Source organism: Phalangium opilio, unplaced genomic scaffold (genome assembly GCF_054372755.1).
Source record: "Phalangium opilio isolate 3A_F unplaced genomic scaffold, DU_Popi_V2 ptg000059l_1, whole genome shotgun sequence".
NCBI lineage: Eukaryota > Metazoa > Arthropoda > Arachnida > Opiliones > Phalangiidae > Phalangium > Phalangium opilio.
Window position 1 is genome coordinate 2,549,926 of NW_028324176.1, and position 17,900 is coordinate 2,567,825.

Genomic DNA, 17,900 nt, shown 5'->3' on the forward strand with positions numbered 1-17,900 from the left:
AATACGTTCAACTTAGTCTAAAATAGTTCGTTTGTTGACTGGTAACACCATTAAAAATAGACTCGAATTCATAAACTTAAAGACGCAATTTATTTAAACTTGTTAAAATAATATTTGATTCGTATACATAATCCGACTAAGATTTTGTCTTGATAGTCCGAAAGCTAGCATTCAACTGATAATTTGTTAGCAATAATTCTTCTGACGATTGTTTTACATTTTAGTAGGCAAAAAAACTAATAGTCCAGAAATTGCGATAGGCGATAAAACCGGATAAAAAACATGCTGTCTAAATGTTACTTTTTATAAATTGGCCTATTCTTTAAAGAGTTAAAAAACTAATTCTGTTCAAATTACAACACACTCCCGCCTAATGCGAGTTTTACGAACATTATACAATTCTAGGTAATTTGAATTAATCTAATTGTAAACGATACAAAAGTTGTACTGGTCTTTTTTAAGTTCTGATTTTTGTGTCTTAACTAAGCATGATCTAATACGTCCATCTCGCCCTTCGTAAACTTCCTTGATTCTTCCTAGCGTCCAGAGATGACGTGGTTGTTTTGGTTCGCTAATTAAGACGACTTCTCCTTGCTTCAAGTCAGATTGTTCCTTGTCTTTAGATGGTCTCTGATGCGCTGAGCGTAGCTCCAATAAGTACTCCGTACGCCATCTTTGCCAAAAACGATTCAGAAGTGTTTCTCTGTATATCCATCTTCTGTTTAAGTCGCTTCGCTTGTTAGAGATATTTTCTCCCGCCAATGACTTTGCTGGTAATGAGTTGAGCCGCCTTCCTATGAGGAAATGTGACGGTGTCAGCGGTGATGGCTCATCGGAATCACTTGTTGTATATGTGATGGGGCGTGAATTGACTACTGCTTCAATTTCGATCAACACCGTCTCTAATTCTTCGTACGATAATTCTGCTTTACCTAACGATTTCTTGAGACAAGTCTTGACGGTTCCTACTTGTCGATCAAAAAATCCTCCTCTCCAAGGAGCGCGTTCTATATTGAACTTCCATGTGATTTGATTTGAGCTGAAGTAATCCATTAATTCAGGTGTCCAGATTTTCTTCCATAAACCTTCGAATTCTTTATTAGTTTTCTTGAAAGTTTTCGCGTTATCGGAAAATGCGATGGTACAGAGACCTCTTCTGGATATAAATCTTTTAAGGCTCAGGATAAACTTTGTAGCACTTAAGTCTGTCACCAATTCCAGATGTATCGCGCGTGTCACGGCACAAGTGAAAAGAGCCACGTACACCTTAACATTCGAATTCGATAGTTCTGGTTTGATAAGCAGTGGACCCATGAAACATTACTTGGGAAGCTGGCATCAATTTCAGTTTGCGGCAAATTAGACACTTCGCTATCAATTGCTTTACTAGTTGTCGTCCCTTTACGATCCAGTATTTTTCTCTAATATACGTTAGGGTTGAGGCAACTCCGAGATGAAACACCTTTTCATGGCAATGCATAACTTGCAGTTTCGTAAAGCGTTGGGACTCTGGTAAAATGATGGGGTGTTGCTTTGCGTAACTGAACTGCGATTCTTGTAATCTCCCGCCAACTCTAAGTAAATTGTCTTCATCGAGGAAGGGGTTGAGATTCTTAATCTTGGAGTTTTCTTCTAGCGGTAGATTATTTTTTTAGTTGTAAATCTCTTGATGGTATTCGTTGTTCTGAGAAACCCTGACCCAATAAGCTTCCGCCCTTGTGATTTCTTCCGTGGTTATTGCTTCAAGATCGTTCTTGTCTTTGTTTCTTATATTGTTTGTGAATCGTAAGATCAAAGCGGTAATTCTTAACGGTCGCATTAGCGAACTGTATTTGTCCAAGTCAAATAAAGGTTTCCTTTGGAATTGGATTTGCGAATTTGCTTGTAGCGCGTACTTGGGTCTGAGTTCCATTTCAACTTGTTCCTTGGTTTCCCTTCTGGATTCTGGCTTTGAGTTTTTAGGTCATTCGACTTCAGGTCTCTGGAGGAACTCCGGTCCTTTCCACCAATTAACGCCTTGAATAAGGGTTGACATTTTGATCCCTCTGGTTAGTAGATCGGCTGGTTTGTCTCTTCCACGGATATAAGACCAGTTCTCTGGTTCAGTCAGTGTGTGGATTTCGGTTATTCGATTTGATATGAAAGGTTTCCAATTCTTGGCTGACCCTTTGATCCAATGATATGTCGCCATTGAATCAGTCCAGTAGAATAAAGACGGGTTCTCTTCTGCTAAGTACTGTGCGAGTTTTTTGGTTAAACGTGCTCCTACTAGAGCTCCTAGTAATTCCAATCTCGGTATGGTGATTGGTTGTAGAGGTGCTACCTTTGTCTTTGAGGCTACTAAGGTTACGTCAATTGATTCGTTTGATTCGGTTCGAATATAGACCACAGCTCTGAAGGCTTGTTTGCTAGCGTCACAGAAACAGTGAAGTTGCGTTGATACTTCTCCTGCTTTAGCTCCAGATATGTAACATCTTGGTACGGTTAGATGTTGTAGTTCGTGCAATTCTGAGCACCATTCATTCCATTTGAGGACTATGTCATCTTTCAGTTCTTCATCCCACTTTAATCCCTTTCGCCTTAAGCTTTGATATAGGCATTTCACCCTTACAGTGAAAGGAGACAGGAATCCCATCGGATCAAAGATGCGCGAGGAAGCTTGTAATATATATCGCTTGGTGTTTTGCCTGGTTAGAAGGAATTCGAGCAATGAGTCTACATCGAATTTGAATACGTCTGTTTCTGGTATCCATGTGATTCCTAGAACTTTCATAGGGCCTGGTGTTCTTTGAAGACTCAATTCGACCTTGTCTTTGGTTTCGTTGGGAAATACGTCATTCCAATGTTGACGCAATTCTTCCGAATTCGATTGCCATTTGCACAGTGGCATTTTGGCTTCCTTTAAGACCCTTTCACAATCTGTTGATAACGAGTAAGCTTCATGGACATCGTTAGCTCCACCTAGCAAATCGTCAACGTAGAGAGCTTCGTTAAATAACTTGCAAGCTTCAGGATAATTCTTTTCATAAGCTTTAAGATGTTTCTTGATCGTTGCGGCGAGTAAGAACGGGCTGGATGTAACTCCAAATAATACTCGAGTCATCCTATAGGTGATTAGTTTTATATCTTTAGTTTGAAGATTTCCTTCGAACCATAGGAATCTTGTGACATTCCGATCCTCCGGTGCTAACTTGATTTGAAGAAATGCTTTTTCAATGTCAGCCATAAACGCAATAAGGTACTTCCGGAAGTTAACCAGTATTCCCAATAATCCAGGATTCAGATTTTTTCCCGCGTGTAAACAGTCATTTAAGGAAGGTGCATTCTTCTCATGCGCAGATCCGTCAAAAACTATTCTTAGCTTTGTTGATATTCTGTCCAGTCGTTCTATTCCTCGGTGGGGAAGGTAAAACGTTTCACCTGGAGTTCCAAAATTATTTTCTGCGACCTTCTCGATGATTTCCTGTTTCAGGTAGTCATCAAAGACCGCTTTATATCTTTCAAGTAAACTCCAGTTAACTTCCAACTGCTTCATCAAAGAATACAGTCGTTTCTTTGCTCCTTGGAAATTGTCTGGTAAGTAATTGTGGTCTTGTTTCCAGGGTAGTCGTACTTCGTACCTGCCATCTTTTCGTGTGATTGTGGAGTCGAAGAATTCCATCGCTTCTATTTCGGCTGGCGTCTCTTGTTTAGGATCATCTACGATACCCATGGATTTTAACTCCCAGAAAGTTTTCAAGGTTTGGGAAATCATTTGATCTTCCGATATTTGACTAACGGTGACGCTCATTACTTGTACCGTTGACACAGCTACATTGAAGTTGGTTGCTGGTAACGGCCCGTTTATGGTCCATCCAAATATAGTGTCCAGGGCACAGAGTGTGTCAGTCAGCCGTACTACTGCTCCTTTGACTATCTTCCAGTAGCAGTCACTACCCAATAGGATTGATAATTCATTAGAGACATTGGGGAACTTAGAAGGAGTGTCTGCCATTTTCAATCCTCTAGCTTCCATTTTTTGTAGAACGTCTTCGTTTGGAACTTCTAATAAAGCGCTGCTTATTTTGGGTGTTTCCAATGCTTCGCAGGTGAATTCTCTGGATCCGTCTGTACTTCTTAAAATGAGTAGAACGACATTTCTCGTTTCTATATTCGGTTCCTTTCCTTCAAAGCTATCTATTCCCACCACTGTGTTTCCTAATAGTGGCAAGTTCAGGGTTCTTGATAGTTGTTTTGAGACAAACGTTCGTTGGGCTCCGTTGTCTAAAAGACAACGTGCGATGGCTTCGGATTGACCTGATATAACTTCAACGCAGGCGGTTTGAAGATAAACGTTACTATCCATGCTCATCATTGTAGAAATTGTTACAGCTGAGCCGGTTTCCGGTGGTCTTTCTTAATTATCAGTAGCGTTTTCTTCTACATTCTGATTGTTGCTGGCTTCTGGGTGTTTTACATGACAAACTACTTTGTCGTGATGCTTTCCACAAACAGGGCATTTTAAGCGATTACGGTGACCGCAAGTCTTAGCCAGGTGTCCTATCCGCGTACAGATAAAACATCGTCCATATTTCTTTAACGCTTCCTTTCTTTCGACGAAGCTTAAGTCTTTGCATTCAAAGAATTTGTGATCTCGTTTATCACAAAATATGCAAGTCCTTTCTTCGATCTGGGGGTTGACGTTAGCGTGCAGTGTTAGAGTAGTAGGTTGCGCTCTGTGGTTTCTATCTTGGGTCCAACGCGTTGGTTTGTTCTTGAGGGGTTCAACTGCTTTCGTTCTCTCGTTCCCTTTGATTTGTGATATTTCGTAAGCCTTTTCGCGACTTTCAACTTCTTTTCTTAGAAATTTCAGAATATCTTCTGCCTTCAAATCGAATTGGTCATCAACTGTCCGAGTGAAGTGAAGGGTAATTTCTTCTTGCAGCATTTGCTCGCAAAATACTATTTCGTATGTGTCTGGACCGACCCCTAATGTTTCTAGGCTTCTGATTTGAATTTCACAGTTATCATAAAGTTTTCTAAGCGCAACGACGTCGTTAGCCTTCTTAATATGTGGGATATTTAGCAATTTATTCAAATGCGCGCTCTTAACCTTTTCTTTCTTCCCGAAACGTTCTTTTATGAGTTTAATAGCCTTTTGATAGTTAGCCTCTGATGCTGATAAGCCTCGGATAGAGTTCATAGGCAGTCCTACCAAATACTGCTTCAAGTAGGTAAATTTCACGGAACCATCCAAGTCCTCGTCATCGTGTACCGAGATTGAAAACTGTGACCAAAATTCTTGCCATTTGCTAGGGTCTCCATCAAACTTTTCGATGGTTATTCTAGGTAGCTTGACGTGTTTAGTTCTATTCGCGCTTGTAATTGAGCGCACCACTGCCACGTTAGCTCGGTTAGCGTTTAGCAGACTTTCAATTCTAAGTTCTACAATCTTCCTAAAATGAATTACTCGTTCGTCCCATTCTTCTACAAAATCTATTTCCCTTTCGCATTGTTCTGGATCGGTTAAGTGGGTTTCGATTTCTTCATTAAGTGGATCTATTTTATTTTTCTTATCTTCGAGTTTCGGTAAGCAGGCTTGTAACTCGGATAAATCGCAGGACGCGTCATCATTAGTTAATTCTTCATTTATTGTATTCATAAGTTTCTTAGTTAAATCAACTAATCTTTTCCTCTTTTGAATAAGCTTCTCTATGGCGTTCATTTTTAATGTATGCTTAATTCTTCTTACTTCGTTGTATGAGTTTCAGAGTTCGAATAAGACCGGCTGGGTTTCTGATATAGTTCTAGCAGAGAGTGTCGCGTATTGAAGAATAGTTTTCACTCACCAAAGGGCTGATATGCAGATTTCGATATCCGGTGATTTGTTCTAATCGATTTCAACGGTGTTCTACCAGTCCCGGGTTTCGGCACCATGTTATTTTTCCAACTGTGTTGATAAACGTTCGTGTATTTTGAAGTAATACGTTCAACTTAGTCTAAAATAGTTCGTTTGTTGACTGGTAACACCATTAAAAATAGACTCGAATTCATAAACTTAAAGACGCAATTTATTTAAACTTGTTAAAATAATATTTGATTCGTATACATAATCCGACTAAGATTTTGTCTTGATAGTCCGAAAGCTAGCATTCAACTGATAATTTGTTATCAATAATTCTTCTGACGATTGTTTTACATTTTAGTAGGCCAAAAAACTAATATTCCAGAAATTGCGATAGGCGATAAAACCGGATAAAAAACATGCTGTCTAAATGTTACTTTTTATAAATTGGCCTATTCTTTAAAGAGTTAAAAAACTAATTCTATTCAAATTACAACAACATAATGTGTATTAATACGCTAGCCTGTTTTAAATTTAAATTGTATCAAAAATTTTTAAATGACGATTGCCTATTATAATTATTTTTAATGCCTCTTCGATTTTATCTATATAACTATGGTTTAATATGGCTATTGGTTTTTATAATTTTCTTTGTTTTAATTTCGTTTATGTATTTTTTTTTCTTTTTTGTATTTGTCTGGGTCAACAAGCTTTATACTGGGAGTTACTCCTTTTCTTGTTGGCCTCCAATTTATATATTGGGAACTAAAAATTATTATTATTATTATTATTATTATTATTATTATTATTATTATTATTATTATTATTATTATTATTATTATTATTATTATTATTATTATTATTATTATTATTATTATTATTATTATTTCTAAAAATTAATAACAAATTGGAATCAGACCCTGCTCGAATTGCTTCTGTTTTTCGTGAACACTTCTCTGGTGTTTCCGTTGATAGAACCCCTCGGAGTGAGCCGTACTGTTACGGCACGTCAAAGGTATCCTCGAGTTCTTATAATAACCAAATCATCCAAGCCTCTGATATCTATTCGGCCATCAAACAATTACCCAATAAGAGTTCCACGGGAATTGATGGCATTCCTACATTTATAATTAAAGGCTGCAGTGACCTGCTAATATCTATTTTAGAGCACATTTTTAATTTATCAATCAGCAATAAGGAATTCCCTAGGTTATGGAAACGATCTGTCGTCGTGCCAGTTTTCAAGGCTGGCTTAATTACAGATGCAAGGAACTACCGCCCTATTTCACTGTTATGTGTATTTGCGAAAATTTTCGATAAGATTATGCACGAAAATCTTCAACGCTGGTTCAGCGCCTTTCCCAACGATATCCAACACGGATTTCTTCCTGGGAAAAGCGTTGATACTAATCACGCAGCCTTCATGGATATTGTCGCTCCGGAGGTGGTCAATCAGGGTCAAATTGACGTTATTTACCTTGACCTTGCCAAGGCATTCGATCGCGTCTCGCATACTATACTCCGAGATAAACTTTACGCACTAGGTATCGATGGCAACCTGCTGGGTTGGATAGTGGACTACTTAAAAGACCGGGTTAATGTCCTAAAATGCAACGGCTCACTAACGAATGTATCTTTTCCGGTGACTTGTGGCGTTCCCCAAGGGTCCTCTTTGGGACCTCTATTTTTTATTATTTATATATACGATCTACAATTTCAAATCAGTTACTCTAAATTACTTCAATTCGCCGATGACAATAAACTCTGTAAAGAAATTAATACCCTACTAGATGGGCAGTTGCTACAAAGGGACCTTGACTCTCTTGAATCGTGGTGTGTTCGTAACATTCTCCCAATAAATCCATCCAAATCAGTTCATGTTTCCTTCACCAGACGTTTTTCTCGAAAGATAAAAACTTCATTCAAGCTACTAAACTCCACTATTCCGCAAAAATTTACAATTAAAGATTTAGGCACAATTTTTGATAGCCGTCTATTATTTATCGAAGAGATATCTCGTACCGTCAGCAACTGTCGGCGCACTCTTGCGGTGGCCCTTAAAATTGCAAGAAAATTAAATTCCTTGTGGCATTTTAGACTTCTCTACCTCAGTTTGATAAGGACCCGCTTAATATTTGGATGGGTTGCTTGGGGCGGATGTAGTAATTACCTCCTTGATCGTATTGAGGGGGTGCAGAAGAAATTCGTGTCCTTTTCTCATACCTATTTTCTCAAGAATATAGAATATAACTACGAATCTCTTCTAGAAATACTTGATCTCCCCAAAATAATGCATGTTCGGAAGATTAATGAAGTTAAATTTGTATACAAACTACTACATAATATAATCCCACTCCCGAATTTGTTGTCAAAATTAAATATTCTCGTGCCGCGAACGCTTATTAGAGGTGACCCTTCCACATTCTATGTTAAACCTGGTGATTTAACACCGATATACAGAATGCAGAAATCCTGTAATATTTTTACCAAACAATTTGATATATTTTCCGTGAAACTTCAGGACATTAATTACTTAGCACGTATATAAATAGTTCAATACTATTACACTCAGTCAAAATTCCCTGTTTATTTGTACTTCTCTGCGTATTACGCCCTTACATTGATGTATTTTTTCTTTTCCTTTTGCCATTATGTGTGTAATCTCGCGAGTCGCTTGTGACTTTTTTTACGCACAATAAACTACCATTCATTCATTCATTCATTATTATTATTATTATTATAAAAGCGGGCCTTTTCCAACAAATTATTTTTATAAAGATTCTGCAACAATTAACGCTGCATTTATTAAGTTCCTTGAACAATAAGTATATGCCCTTTCCAAAATATTGATTGTTTTACGGGTCATTTCAGGTTGGCTTTGATTCGGCTCGGTTACAATAGAGGCATCTTTTAAACTTGGGATTTGACCATCACAGTATCATTATTTATATAGAAAAGTGTATTGATAGACGCAAGCTTAAGGACAAGGGTATTTTCTTTAAACCAAAAGAGGTATTTTTAAATTTGGTTTTAAAATTCAGTGTTAAAAACATATCGTTTAATAGCAATGAAAATTTTAAGATAATAAACCCGCACATTTTGGCTATATCCGGTCCAACGGGATTCGGTTCAATGGGACATTCGGTCTAATGGGATTCGGCCCAATGGGCCAGCAGCAATTGTGTGTAATATCAACAATAATATATCTGTATTTAATGCTTTAAAAAATACGACAAACGAAGGATGTGCCATGAAAGCCACCGTTAACATGATTTTAAGCACTTTCTATTATGTGAAAGCTAAAGGTGCGGGTAAAATAGATTCTAGTGTTTGACCACATGGTTTTATAAAGAAGAAAACCCCAGGATTAGGATCCAAAGACGGTAAATATGACATCAAACAAGAAGAGTTTGTGAACCTTGTAACGGAGCCTCCGAGATATCTATCGCAAAGCGAGAATATTTTTATAACTAATTTAGTTCGCGGTGTTTTATCTTTTGGGGGCGCTTTTAGTATCGTAAATAAAAATAAGTTCAGCCTCGTGACCCCGTCGACTGCTACAATATTAGGGCAAACCTCATTGACGTCGAGCGGGGAAGCCGAGGTCGCGGATTGTAAGAAAACGTTTTAGAAAATTTCCAAAGGGACCTTTATTAAACAATCATGCCAAAGAAGTAAAGGATAAAAAAGCTAAGGTTAAAAAAAAATAAAGGTTACGAAGGAGGAAAAAAAATTCATCTTATGGTATAATAAAACTGTGAATTAGCAACTTCATGAAATTTTGTTTTACTAAAAGAACTACAATGTTAAAATGTCATAATTAACATTGTTGTCCACACAATCTAACCAAAAGATTCAATAAAAAGTAAATAGCCCCTAAAACAATTACGTTAATTTTAGGGTGAAACCATTCTCTTTCATAAATTTTTTATTAATTGGCCCCTAAAATATCAACGACAATTAATGGAACACCCCCTTCGCTACTGTAATAAAAGCTCCATCTAGTACACATTTTGGGTGAAAATATTTCCTCTATGAAACTGGATATTTCCGCACATAAAAATCGACACGCACGGGCTCCGCTTGTAACTTTGGAACACTACGTCTTTGGACACATAACGGATGGAAGTTCCGTATCACCCCTATATCAAGCAGGTTCCGTGACATGGAAAACTTTAAGTGTCTATATAAGCAGATGAAAATGAGCAGAAGTTTACAGAGTCCCGTAGAGCCCTTTGTGCATGCAAGTACTTTAAGAGAGGAAATATTTTCTCCCCTACCCCTCCCTCGGTGTGTCTCCTCTATGGTTAAAATTACGCTACCTAGCGGCAGACACGGAAAACAAAGTTTAAAAGCTCGAGCATCTTTTCGCGGCTGGTTCGGTTAATGATTGCGTCTACCAGTGGTGTTAATTCGGATTCAAGTAAAGTTAATGATGCAGCCACTCAGTGTAATTTTTATTTAATGAATAGGCCAAAAATAAAACACAAATCAGTAAATTGCAATATTTTAAAAGAAACAAAACTTCGCGATACTTGTACAAAAACAAAGGTTGATGCTAGTAAACCATTGAAGAAAGATTCTTCTACTCAGTGTTATTTGGAATTAGAAGAAATTAATTTTGAAATTAAATCAAATTTATCGAAGTTAAATAAATTAAGTCTATCCTCTGATCAGGCCCGTAGCCAGAAAAATTACGCAGAGGGGGCAGTATCTTTCTGTGAGGGAGCATGGCAAATGGAATTTTTTATAGAATAACATAAATATCAAAATGTCAGACAATAAATAATTCCGCAGGTATTTCATTATTGACACTCATTTAACATTTGAAAATCAAACTTTTTACAAAGTTTTAAAAAAATAAATTGTTAATAAACAATTCTAAATCTAAATTTCTAGTCAGATCTTTTTCGTAGGCTGGGGAAGTTAAGTTTCACTTTCTTTCAAGTGGCATAGCTCGTCGTTAAAGTGAAAATACGCGAGTAGGGCAGGAAAAGCTTGCCTCGCAACTTCGCAAGTCGCTGCTGAGGCGTCAAATGTAAGTCTGTACCCCGAGGGGTCGGTCATTCATGAACTCCCGTACGCTACCCGTGAAATCCAACTTAAGAAACCGAAATCAATGCTGATTTCGAAATCAAATAAAAAATCCGAAATCACAAATCATTAAAGAAATCATAAAATCAGGAAAAAAACACAAAATCAACAAAGAAATCACGAAATCAACATAAAATACACGAAATCAGAAGCGAAATCACAAAATCAGAAACAAAATCGGTAAATAAATCGTGAAATCCATTACAAAATTCACGAAATCCAAACTCCAAAGAAATCAAGGGGAAAATCTCAAAATCCAAGGAAATCACGTGAAAAACCTCAAAATCCAACGAAATCAGGGGAAATATCGCAAAATCCGTCGAAATCACGGGAAAAATAGCAAAATCCGACGGAACCACGGAAAAAATCTCAAAATTCGATGAAATTCATTAAATTTTATCGAATTCTGAAATCAAACGAAGTCCGACGAAATCAAACGGAATCCGAAGAAATCAATTTGGATTTCAAAATCCCGAACACTTTTTCCAAAACGTCCGACCCCTCGCTGTACCCCGACATTATATTTTGGTCCTGGATGACAAAACCAGCGATATATATCAAGGATAACGACAAAAAGCTATTTCAATGTATCAGGGATACATATCAAAAGTGAATTTAAAACATACAAATGAATCAGGGATATATCAAGTAAAAAAATTCAAGTGTATCAGGAATATACACAGGTAAAGACATTAAAGTCTAAAATATGTTGATATACATCCAAAATAGTTTTAATATTTGTGTACCAAAATGAAAATATTGATTACAGGGGCAAAGTTAGTTTGATAAGGGGGCATTGGAAAATTTTGAGGGGGGCATTTAGGGGCAAACCGAAATCTTATTTGAGGGGGCATTGCCCCCTGGTGCCCCCCCCGTGGCTACGGGCCTGCCTCTGATGATTTTATAAAATTAGTGACATTTGCCATTAGGAACACCTTAAGCCTAGGCTTATACGTTTCATTCATTGTTGGACTAAATTCAGGATAATCTACCAACAGATAAAGAAATAAAAAAAAATATTAATTAAACACTACAAACTTCATAAATAATAATTTTTCAACTATATCATTATAGAATGTTAAGCATACCTTAAAAAATCGGAAATGACTCTCATCACACAACGTCGAAGCAGAATAGCGGACGATAAAATAAAAAAATTGCCCCAATACCTTGAAATCTGTAAAACCCATAGACGTGATAGCTAAGCTAAAAGCTTTCATTTAGTCTTTGCCGCGAATTGGAAACGATCGAAAAATATTTTTCTTTAATCTTGTATTTTCATAGATGGCACCACGCGCAACCCATCGTGCCTCGCAAATTTCTGTCCTTGAAAGAGAGAGAGAGATACGCTAACCGAATTATAACAAAAACGCGTATCCCCGTTTTCTCTCCGACTGTAAACTTCTGCTCATTTTCTTCTGATATAAGTAAATTTATAGCATTAAATTTAACTTACTTCACTTAAATCTTCATTTCCATTATATTCCGTCATAGTTTCAACTTCAATTTCGTCAAAGGTTGTGCTTAATAAATGCGATTTGCATTAAGTCTATTGTAATTATCCTGATAAGTAGTAAATAGAGACTACTTTAAATTCATTGATTTTCCTATAAATTCTGCAGTCCCTTGGAAAACGGATCCCAAATTTTGCGACATGGCCGCCTGAAGACCAATTTAAGAGAGTTTAATTCCTCTATAGCATTTATATGTGAATTTAAGATGACTTACGCCAATAACTCCAATTTTCATGGACATATTTGGCTTACCGTACTTTCAACTTTATATAAATTAATTGCTTTATTAACGCTCAATCGAAAAAGAAATCCATAGAAACTCTGGATAAAAGTCATGAGTTGTACTTATTTGACAGAGACTCGCAAAAAAGTTAAAAACAGTCCTTATATTCGCAAGGCTAGGTTAAATAATCAATAATTCCGGCTCGAAAATGAAGTGTGTCCTGAGTTTTCCCATGAAACTAGAACATAAACATTGCCGTTGAATATTGTTCAGTATATTGTTATACTGTGTAATGTAGCACCAGAAGTGATATGAGACCTGAAGTACTGAGTTAACCAAATTCTTCACCCGGCGAAAGTGAATATTCTTGATAACACACCAACGGTTGGCCCTCTAGTAGCGGTTTCAGAATTTCCCCTCCAAAACGTGAGACGCTCGCGGTGGTAGACGACCGAAGTAGATTCAAGCACCCGCGTCCGTGTTTCGCCGCTTTAGGTTGAGGGGAAGGGGGTAAAAAATGTTTTTGGAACTCGACCAATTTTTTCTCTCTAGCGTAGGCGCGAATGAAGCGGCGTACAACCCTCAAATTTGTTCACTAATGCCAGGAATCCCAGGATCTATTTCCAATGCTAGAGCCCTTCACTTCTGGTAGCACGAATAAAAATCACATGGCAATTTTCACACGTATTTTCCTATATTTTCTTTTGCTTTTGATGCCTAGAAATAAACCATTCTTGTGTTCAGGCGAAATTAATAAAATACAATAGACGATGTTGCTTGAAAACGCTAGAAAATACTTCTTACCAAATGCACTAGAACATACTAGTTAAGCTACCTGGTGTTGGCCAGTGGTTTTAATGGACTGCACGTAGCCTTGAAGTTTCATATCTACATCTTTATTTAATTTTAAGCCAGTCGACAGACTGGCTGATACATACGGGTAGATCGAGTTTCCTGCCTTTCTACGAGCAAATTTTTAAAATGGGAGAGTAGATATTTTTGTCGCCAGAAATGGCAGGCCTATGGCTTCAAGCGAAGAAACGCCAATTGGTATATAACCCTTATGACGCAAACAGGACCCTTCATCGTTGGTATTTCTGAGGTGCAGAAATGGAAACCCTACGGCTTCACGCGAATAAACGGCAATGCGTTATTAAGCCCTCTGCTGTTAAAGTCAGCGACGAGCGTAAGTTTTTCTGCATTGTTGACCATCTATCTAGCGTTTATCATGGTGGGGGATCTTTAAACGACGTACTCGAGTTCAAAATTCTCGTAACTCCAAGGCACTGCGGTTAAAATGCACGTATCTCTTTCATCGACATGCTCGAGTTCAAAATTCTCGTAACTCCAAGGCACTGAGGTTAAAATGCACGTATCTCCGATTCGTTTATTGAGACTTGGACTCTCTTTGTGTTAAAATGCACGTATCTCCGTCGTTCTCCGATTCGTTTCATTATCAGTAAAGACCAAGCCTTTCATGGAAGGGACACATATTATAAAAAAAAACGTTTTTAAACACGAAAACAAGCTGCCCAGCAGAAAGGACACTCGTGCGGAATATGTAAGATAATAAAAAGAGAAACCATAGGGGCTGAAAAGCGAACCTTAGATAAAAATTTCTTTACTAGACGCCATACCTCCAGTTGTGAGAGAGTCTAATAAATATAAACAGTAGAACTAGCAGCAGACAACCATGGTAATTTTCTCAACTCAATGCAGACAACTCCTTCTAAAGACTTAAGCTATCCACTAGCACCATGCCTAAACCACCGCGCGCCACCCTCCTTAACCCACCACACCAACACTAAACCAATGCACCATTGCGTGCTTTGGAGGAGGCGGAGTCTACTTATCCTTTTTTGTGGCTTCTACTAGAGTTCGTTCTGGTGGAGTCACCAAATAAGTGTTTACTTTAAAAAAAAATCGAAATCGGAATGATGGGGATGAAAGCCCCGAAGGCATGGTATTCCTGTCGCCATGCATTGCCAAAGGCCCAAAGCTATGCTAGAGAGACCTTGAAAAGCGGGACCAATACTCGTGCGAGGGGGGATTCTCCCCCGTGGATAATGGATAGATAATGCCGAGCTCTATCTTTACGGACTCGCTTTATATCTTTTTATTCTTTCCAAAGCATTTTGAAGTAAACTTACGCTTTTACTTTATTTTTACTAGATGTGTTTCGTGTGAATGCTTCCCCTTGTCTTAATAAATGTACCTGAAGTAGAAACACCGAGGTTTGACAAAGAACTCATGATTCGATTTAAAGTATCCAAAATTGCAAAAAAATTATTTTTTAATTGTTCTTTTATGTATTTTCATCGCATATACATGTAGATGCACACCAGATTTGAGAGAAGTCGTTTCGGTGAACGTGGTTCAAAAATTACTAGCAAATTTTGACCCAGACCAGGGATAGATGTAATTTTAGAAGCAGGAATGGAGAACAGAGTAATCTGGGCGCGCGTCAAAGTCCCGGATCCCCTTCCCCGGGACCGGTCTATATGATAGAAGAGGCGGGTCATAGCGACTGAGGTATAAAGGAATAACGCATTTTCGCCGTCACCGGCAGCAACGTCATCAAAACGTAGTTTAAGTGAGCCAATAAGATAATTTAAAATTTTCGTTACGTGTTGGAGTGAGGGCCATTAAACTGGTCTATGAGTCGGACTGAAGTAACTACTAACCGTCCTCCATTCCTGCTTCTAATATTATATCTATCCCTGCCCAGACTGAAAGAAAGTCACGCTAAATAAAAGCGTATAATAAAAAATATTTTTTAGTTCCCTTATCGTAATACGGGAAAATTTGAAAGTAACCACATTAGCTATATCATAAGAAAAAATATAAAGCTCCCTATATGTATGAAACCTTCCATTTAAGCCATGTAAACAGCAATTTCTTCCATTGAAATTTTTACAAAGCTTCTAATGCCACTTATTAAGAACTTTTGGCGTTAAAAAAGATAAAAGATTTTTATTTTGTAATTAAATCGATAAAGGTCTTGAAGTTATTATTATGATAATTACAACTAATTAAGTTCATGTCAAAATTATGGTAATGAATTAATAGGTGGCGCAAGATTGGACAACCGAGGCTAGCCCCAACACTGGTACGACGTAAGGAGTGTCTTGTGTCTCTACGGGCGCGGCCATATTTTTCTGGCCCATCGTGCTTTTCGCGGACACCTTAGGTGGCGGCGGCAGTTTCGCCCCCCATTAACTCGTAGTATCAAAACTTCTCCCACGGGGCGTGAAAGCGTAAGCGTGCCAAATTTGGAAGCAAATGCTGTAGTATGAAAATGTACTACGTATCATACTTATAAGGAGCTATATATTATTTTCTTATGGCTATATGTATGTTAAAATATTTGGTTCGTTTGAAATTCAAAGCTGTCTTAATAGTACTATTATCATAAGCATATCATACCACCCGTAAGCGTGAATTGACAATACTACCACGGGTAATCACCATTGTACAATATCGCCAGAGAGAGATTTGAGGTCCTACGCCACCGCGAGGGAAGTAGAAGCAATTATTTCCTTCCCAGTATCCACCAGGGCCCATTCCCCCTACAGGTACCTTTTAACTCGGAAATCTAAGCAGTCGTCTGCTTCTGAAATAACTGGCGGCGGTAATCGTATTATCAACTATTAAGTTGTTATTTTAAATTAAGAAGGCATAAATCATCTTGATTTTTTGTTCAAAATAGAAAAAACTAAAGATAAGTTTACACAGTTTTGGATGAATAGGATAATTATCAAAGATAAAAGAGTAGGTTGCCGTATGTATCTATTACACGCTAAGCCTTTGGAAGAAGTTTCATATTCACCACTTTAACTGTTATAAAAATTCGGTGTACTTTCCCATCCCAATAAGTAGATGAATAAATAAATATAAAAATATAAATATACATTACCTTTGCACTCCTCCCCCCCCCGATATTAGCGAAGACGCGAACATCAAAATCCTCGTTTTTAAATGTTTGTTTTGGTTACAAGTATCAATGTAGGTAGAGCATATAATAGGTAAGAACAAGATATATATACGAATCCTTGTATTTATGTCTAAGCTTCCGGTAGCATCCCTCGCGCAATTTGAAAAAGTTTCTCTTTTGTGCCATCAGGAAGACCCGTGTCGCGAATTTTACCCAGACAATGCCTGTGGCTAAATTCCCTCCGAGTCACGCTTACGGGTGGTATGATATGCTTATGCTATTATTTTAAAAGAAGCAGTGGAGGTTGTATCAGGAAAACACTTCAGAACCCCTTTTCTTAAGGAAGATTCGATCACTGAACATAAATATGTTATTTATGCAAATCGCATCACCTTTCGGGAAAATGCTTTCATTGGGACATTAGATGACAATGCAAGGGAACCAATGGCCATGCACAAAAACGGATTTATTCTATGAGAGCGGTAGCTTTCTTAGATAAGACTTCATACTGCTGTTAATGTATAAGGAGGGTATTTGTTTGAATGTAACTTTTTCCCTATTATGTTTACTGTTTTGAAAAACTTCCACGGATCTACAATCCAGGCCCTTAAAATGTGGTTAAAATTTCAAAGAGATTCATTAGTTAGTTTATTTTATAAAAAATAAAGTTGCTAAGGGTGGTTTTTACCTCTCCGTGTGACGTAGTTCAGGAGAGGTTTTGTAACGGCCGGGTCTGTCTGTCTGTGTGTGTGTCTGTCTGTCTGTCCGTTGTTACACCCACGTGACCGCGTTCGCAGTTTGCGTATCGGAGCAAACGTGTTCCCAATTTCCGGACCGCTTTGACAGTTCACAGAAATTTGGAAAATTGTATTACTTCTCGTTGGCAACTCTATACTTGAGTTCTCACACCACCATGTTTGGTCTTCGTCCATCCCATATGAACACCAGTCTGGTACTTTTCTGGCTTCCACCACCACCATCTTCTATTCTTTGTCAATCCCACATTGACACCAGTCCGCACTTACACTGGCTTCTAACACCACCATCCACTGGTCTTCCGTCTATTCCATATAGACACCAATCTGTATCATTGGCTTCTAACACCACCATCCACTGGTCTTCCGTCTATTCCACATAGACACCAATCTGTATCATTGGCTTCTAACACCACCATCCACTGGTCTTCCGTCTATTCCACATAGACACCAATCTGTATCATTGGCTTCTACTCCATTATCATCGTTTGGTTTTAGGATATACGCGGCGATCAGCTAGGGTTACGAGAAACGTCTAGCCTCCCTAAGGTGGGAT

At 37.9% G+C, this 17,900-nt stretch overlaps 3 protein-coding genes across 3 annotated transcripts; all 3 read right to left on the reverse strand.

The window, feature by feature from the left end:
* Positions 1-420: 420 nt before the first annotated feature.
* Positions 421-1,314, reverse strand: LOC149667319 (uncharacterized). Its single transcript, XM_089841427.1, has one exon. The coding sequence runs from the start codon at positions 1,312-1,314 to the stop codon at positions 421-423; it is 894 nt and encodes a 297-aa protein (XP_089697553.1).
* A 649-nt stretch (positions 1,315-1,963) lies between these two features.
* On the reverse strand, positions 1,964-4,345 carry LOC149667320 (uncharacterized). The gene has a single exon (XM_089841428.1). It carries the CDS (start codon positions 4,343-4,345, stop codon positions 1,964-1,966), a length of 2,382 nt encoding a protein of 793 aa, XP_089697554.1.
* A 51-nt stretch (positions 4,346-4,396) lies between these two features.
* Positions 4,397-5,704, reverse strand: LOC149667321 (uncharacterized). Its single transcript, XM_089841429.1, has one exon. The coding sequence runs from the start codon at positions 5,702-5,704 to the stop codon at positions 4,397-4,399; it is 1,308 nt and encodes a 435-aa protein (XP_089697555.1).
* Positions 5,705-17,900: the final 12,196 nt, after the last annotated feature.

Bases quoted from the DNA above. Each gene is read 5' to 3' on its own strand.
- LOC149667321 (XM_089841429.1), bottom strand. From the start codon at position 5,704: ATGAACGCCATAGAGAAGCTTATTCAAAAGAGGAAAAGATTAGTTGAT.
- LOC149667319 (XM_089841427.1), bottom strand. From the start codon at position 1,314: ATGGGTCCACTGCTTATCAAACCAGAACTATCGAATTCGAATGTTAAG.
- LOC149667320 (XM_089841428.1), bottom strand. From the start codon at position 4,345: ATGGATAGTAACGTTTATCTTCAAACCGCCTGCGTTGAAGTTATATCA.